General features: G+C 37.3%; 1 protein-coding gene across 2 annotated transcripts; it reads right to left on the reverse strand.

Annotated features, from left to right (window-relative positions):
• Positions 1 to 3,204: 3,204 nt before the first annotated feature.
• lg08h15orf61 (linkage group 08 C15orf61 homolog) lies at positions 3,205 to 5,362 on the reverse strand. Of its 2 annotated transcripts, none has more exons than XM_044125050.1 (3): positions 5,120 to 5,362; positions 4,010 to 4,357; positions 3,205 to 3,616 (listed from the first exon to the last, which is right to left on the reverse strand). In XM_044125050.1, exons 2-3 carry the CDS (start codon positions 4,350 to 4,352, stop codon positions 3,489 to 3,491), a joined length of 471 nt encoding a protein of 156 aa, XP_043980985.1. In that variant the 5' UTR covers positions 4,353 to 4,357; positions 5,120 to 5,362; the 3' UTR covers positions 3,205 to 3,488. The 2 variants fall into 2 exon arrangements, with proteins under 2 accessions (XP_043980985.1, XP_043980987.1); XM_044125052.1 differs by having other exon boundaries at positions 5,273 to 5,347.
• Positions 5,363 to 6,127: the final 765 nt, after the last annotated feature.

A 6,127-nucleotide genomic window follows, 5' to 3' on the forward strand; every position in this document is an offset into this window, starting at 1 on the left:
CAGCCTGTGGCTAGGGGAGCCTGACTGGATGCTGGTGGGGGGTAAAAGACAGCCTTCGGGGGTGTCGAGGGCGTCTGTTTTTTAATGAGCTGAAACTTTAAATACTGCATAATATATAATAAAAATGGATAGCACATTTCACTCTCCTGAAAGAAAGTGGGGAAAAAAACTATTAAAATCCATTTCTCCCTTAATGTCAACACAGTAAACATTAAGTATGAATGAAGTTTAATGTGATACAGCAACATCAACAAGAAAGAACCCAAAAAAGAAAATAATAAACTTGAACTGAAAAAATGCAAGATGGGTATGGAAATAAGTGCACATGCTCAGGGCCACTGAATCAACAGTATATGTAAAAACAGTGAAACATTAAACTACAACTGGAACTTTGACAGCGTGATTAGTTTAAAAGTTACTGCTTAGTTAGCTAATTTGTTAGAGGTTGCAGCTGGACCCGCTTCTGGACCAAAACAACCTCAACTCACAAATATTTTCACTCCCTAAATGCAATGTAAAAATATTTTTCTTTCCTCAACCTGAACTCATTATATAAAGCAGGTTACAGATAATTACTGCAACCTTTGTCATCACTGGGGTTAAAGAACACACCACACACCATCATCGGCAGAAAAAAAAGTCTTTAAAATATGAACGGCAACAGGCCAGAAAATATGAACTCCTATAGGATGAGATTTATACATCCAGAGACCTCTCTTGACAAAAACTAATGAGTCTTTTGTGTTTCAGTTGTCACAGTATGAAAAAAAAAATTACATCTTTTCACAGTAAATATTGTGACACTGTTGGCTGAGACATCAACATCGACATGTAATTCCAGTGCCTTCCTTAAAGTGATCTAAGTGATGGCTCAGGTGTCCCCGCTGCTCGCAGAGTAAGCACGGAAACGACGCTGGTGGCCGATTCCACAGGCTCATATAATGATAACCTCTCCAGCATTAGCTGCAGGGGTTGTTCGCACAATAATTGTTTCTGCCAAGCCATATATCTGTATGACAGGGAAAACGCTGGCATGCTAAATAATTCATTTGCAGAGTGGCTCCATCAACAATTTCAAGGAGATTAAAGTTAGTTGTTTTTTTTCTAAGACCAAAGAAACTGAAGAATGGTGTAGCTAATTAGAAAATAATTACAACTCTCTGAAAGTTGATTAGCAATTTCACTGCTCGACATTAACAATTTACATTAACACTCCCCAGTCTGAGCACTTGTTCTGCTTTACTTACCTAAACTCTAAATAGTACAAGTATTTAAAGATTTCACCTTGACAAAACTTATTACCAGCACCAGCTCACAATTAAATGTGCCAAACTGGCATTAATTGTTTGCTCATTACCACTTTAGATGCCTGTTGGGTAATTTAGACACTTCAATATGGGACCAGACTATTAAAAAGCATCAATCTCACCTTAAGTGCAAGCCATGTTTTGTTAAGTTACAGAAGACCATTTGAAGTTCAGATAACCAATACCCATGGTGGTGGTGACTAAAGTTTAATATGTAATGCTAAGCTTCTGTCCCACCTGAAGGGGAGACCTCCCCCACAGTTTAGAGTGACTCAAAGGTGAAGCCCTGAAAACAAATACAAGGCACTCACATGCTCCGCAGTTTGGATTTCACGTCATCCTGTAAAGGCTGCACACAAAAGCTGCAAGACGGCTGCAACCCCGCGCAGTCGTGCCGGGCTGCGACGTGGTATCAATGCAGCACTTTGGGTCAAAGGGTCAATGAGTAATTAAGACATGGTTGCCTGAGCATTCCCCATGCACACTTTCAGTCCTGATGAAAGGCTGCCAATGAAAGGAGGAGGATTTAAGTGCAGCCTGATACCAAGGATCAGATTTCTATAAGTGTGTCTAAATGTTCCTTGTTCAGGGCAATTCATTTGATTAAAGTGATAGTCTGGTGTCATTGTGCTGTTGAAGAAGATTTTGTGAATGCATATTGCATGGGATTCAAAACATTTGTGTACAACCAAGGTTACATCACCACCTTAAAAACATTGAAGATTTTTAGATTTTTTTTTCTTTCTTTCAGTGTATATACATTTTGTCTCCTTGTTAAACAACATGTTTTCTAATGTCACTACTTGCTTGTTATGGAGACGGCAATGGTTCCGGTTTGGTTAAATTATTATTTTTTTTTAAATATGCATGATGAGCAACTTTCATAAAACAGGTCACTCGAGAACAGGACAAATGGCTTGTCGTCGTAGCCTTCGTGTGCACAAAGAGGTCAAAAGGTGCATTGATTTCCATGTACAACAAGAAATTATTCGTTCATTTTCATTGCGTTAAAAATGAAGAGGCCAAGGCCTGAAAATTGAGGTCGCTGATAAACGCTAGGAACAGGAGACGCTGCGGGGAGAAATCAATACGGCAGTTTGTCAGCCTGCCTCTCAGAGGGCGCAGGAGTCTGAAGCGCGGTTAAGCCTGCGCTGTCAGCAAAGCACATTACCAGAAATCAAAGGCCAGTGAAGGCCCAAAGGAAGGGATGTACACGGCTCCCGACAAAGGACACATTTTGGTAATTAAAACCTATTTTATCAGAGCTGTCCTGTCACTGATTTTTCTCTAACACTATTGACTATCTGTTGTGTGCGGGATGACCACTAATTCAACTTTAAATAAATGTTCTGGGCTTTTAGGGATTCTATTTTTATATCCCCAAGCAAAACCCAACACATCATCATATAGACAATGGCTATATGATTAGGCAGTAACTGAACCATTTTCTGTATCTATTTACATATTTTAGGGAGCCGACATATAGAAATATTATTTTTTTCTATACACATCAGAAAACCACATCTATGTATACTTTGTTACTTATGCAGTTAGCATACTTTGGCAATAAATAAACATTACTTCAATTGACTTTTAGTGAGTTTTACACAGAAGTGCTGAAGTACTCCTTATTTTTTTCACAGTTTGGAGGGCATTTTATGTAATAAAACACAAACTAATGAAGAATTGTGAAGTAGAAGAAATGTAATTTTTTTTTCTTTTACAAATAAAAGGTGTAGTGTGCATATGTGTCCAGTTCTACTTTGTGGAACCCTTTTTCACTGCAACTACAGCTTTTGGTGCATAGATTTACATATCTAGTAATTTTTTTCACCTGCTAGCTTAGTAAGAAAAAAATTAAGAAAGGGCACAGACAAACAATTAATAGTCATTTCAGTTACTTTATATACTTTGAGCTACTATATTAATATTTTATTTTGCCAATAAATTTCCACTTAAACTGCTGCATATATGTATGATGTGTAATTGAATTTATTACTCCTTCAGTTTATTATTAAATATTCAATACTTCTCCATAAAACAACATGTGCAGTCAGACAAGACCACCAGTGCCAGACAGAGTGATGTCACTTCCAGGTACAGCGGAACATTACAAGGAGGAGTAAATCCAGCAGTCTGGTAGACATTAGTGTTTTTCAAACAGTAAAGCAGTCTCCACTTTTAGTACTGTGCACCTTCTTCTTCTTTGTAGGCAAAATAGACGGTGACAGGTCCAACACTCGTCTGCACTGTTTCTGCAGCTCCTATCACCATCCAGCAGCCAATGCCATAGGCTAAACAAGGGATACCTGCAACAATACATGTCTATTATTTTCAGTCTGAAGTTTTCATCTTGCATACAAATCTTTACAACAGAGTTCGTGCAGGTTTTCATTTCAAAATTCTATACCCATATTTTCTTTTGTTTGGAATTTATCTGTAATTGCCTAGTACTTTATAAATGAAAACTAGCAATAGGTTTGGAAAAATAAACTGAACTTGTGGCAATAACAGAGAAGACAAGCTATGTAATTGATGCAAGGTGTTTAGGTGTTTGTAACATGTTAGATTTTTACTATTTTAGATCATGAAATAAGGACTCTTCAGGCACTTTTCCTTTTTTAGAATAAGTAAATCAAATATACCTTAAGACTTTTATATAAAGAAAAGAGTTGTATGTAGCCAACTCTGAAAATACTGACCTAGATTAATAACTTTCAGCATAGTAAAAAACCTGTCTTCAAAGTCCAGGTTCTGTGGAGGTGCTTTGGTGCAATGATATTTCACAAAAGGGAAGCAGCCGGTTCGCAATATGTGGTAATTGGATCCCTGAACTCTCCAGTTGAAGTTGGACAGACCAAACTGGTCGTTGTGGATGGCGCTGTAGCGCACGCAGAATGAAGTCCAGGGTGGGAGTCTGCGCTGCTGAAGGTGGCAGGTCAAAACCTCTGAAGCTGCTGGCTGTGGACCTGTTTTACCAAATCTGTTCGGAAACAGAGCGATCTGCAAAAAGATGCTGTGTATCTTCCGCAAAAACTCCTTCATGACTTCTGTAATAAGAACAAGGAGTCATCTTAGCTTTTTATAAAACTACGGTTAGCATCCAATCTGCAGATTTTTACTCAACATTAATCTCTAAAGGGATAGTTCACTATTATTATGGACTCTGGGCTACCTTGAAAAAGCTCCAGGTGGAAAAGAAAAAAACCTGCAACTGGAGTACCCTGAACTAATTATTTATAATACAAAACACACTGTATTTTGAGAATACTTTACAAAATTTGGGCAAATTTAAAATAGGTCGACCACCTCGCACCTTTGGCATGAGCAAGTGTTGAAAACTACAACACCTAGACAATTCAAACTTGTACAGCATTACTTTTTTTCAATTGCAAAGCTTACAAAACATACTGTCTGATTTGTTGGACATTTAATTAATAAAAATTCGAAATGGTGAGTTTAAATCTTTGAAAAGACTACACAGATTTCCTAAATCATAGACTGTTTTTATCTGCTTAGTTTATTTTCCACATTTTCATGAGTTTATTCGAAGATGTTAAGTCAAAAAAAGCTTTAAAACCGGCGGCCTTGTTATAAATTAACGCTTTCACAAATCACAAACTATTACTTAAAGAATACATAATGAATATAAAACAAAACAAGCTATATTGTCTAAGAGTACTTTAGATTTAGCATAAAAACGGACTGAAGATGCCCAGATTCTCAGTAATACAGTCTGACATGCTGGTGACAGGTGTAACATTGCTCAGAGCAAACATTAGGAAACAGGACGTTTGAGACTGCTTGCTCACCATGGCAGATCCTGACTCCTGTAGCTTAGCTGAACTTTGCTAACAAGCTCAACTACGGTGATCAAGGTTCCAAAACATTACGGTTTAAAAACATCCTGCTACAAAGAGTCCCATGCTGGAAAACGCAGGGTGAACCAGCATTATTTGCATCACCTAAGATCAGTGATTAGGTCACATTCCGCCTCTTCATCCGAGCTGTGACTTTAAATCTAACCTGGTACTTCGTTCAAATTTGTCCGGTCGGAAACAGGGCGCGGTAAATATAGTTCTCATTCGGAGCGTCATGAACGTACACGAACGTGTAAATATTTCTGGAGTTTTCTGTATGGGCTTACATACAGAAAACCCATAATCTGATCCATAGATTTTCAACACAATTGAGATTGAGACTACTCCGCTATTTTTTAATATTGACGTATAATATTTATCTGCTATTCACATTTTTAAAAACAGTTTGGATTTATGTTCGGGATTATCATCCTTTTGGAACACAAAATTGTGTTCAACATCCAACCATCTGAGGTGAGCTTGATGCTCACATGCTTAAAAGATGGTAATATGTTCTTTGGATTAAAAGTCTCACCTTAATCTGTCCTAATGTAGGTCTTGTCATATGTGCTTTTCTTGACCAGTTGCCCTCTTGTCCATGTGGACAGCTATAAATTTCAGTTGAGCTGGTAGTTATCAGTTTTGCAACATAGGTTTATTTATAGATCAGCAAACTCTCTGCCCATGGTAATACAGGTACAGAAAGGAAGTTGTGCAACTTAGAAGTAAGTTGTTTTTAACTTTCAGTTCCAGCTTTTCAATAAAAAGAAACTTGAATAAAAACATCATTATGTCACAAACTCTCTGACACATTTATTTGCATTTTATACGCTCCAAAAACAATTACCATTTAAAACAAGAAATAATAAGGAAGTCAGTAAAATAGCAGTAAGTTAGAATGTCTCGTACATACTCAGTAATAAAAAGGTAAAAAAAACAAAAAAACATGTCTTCACGGTC

The sequence above is a fragment of the Gambusia affinis genome, linkage group LG08, assembly GCF_019740435.1.
Source record: "Gambusia affinis linkage group LG08, SWU_Gaff_1.0, whole genome shotgun sequence".
Classification (NCBI taxonomy): Eukaryota; Metazoa; Chordata; class Actinopteri; order Cyprinodontiformes; family Poeciliidae; genus Gambusia; species Gambusia affinis.

Bases quoted from the DNA above. Each gene is read 5' to 3' on its own strand.
- lg08h15orf61 (XM_044125050.1), bottom strand. From the start codon at position 4,352: ATGAAGGAGTTTTTGCGGAAGATACACAGCATCTTTTTGCAGATCGCT. The intron at 3,617-4,009 runs GTCAGTATTTTC...GTATTGTTGCAG, and splicing joins GCTGAAAGTTATTAATCTAG to GTATCCCTTGTTTAGCCTAT.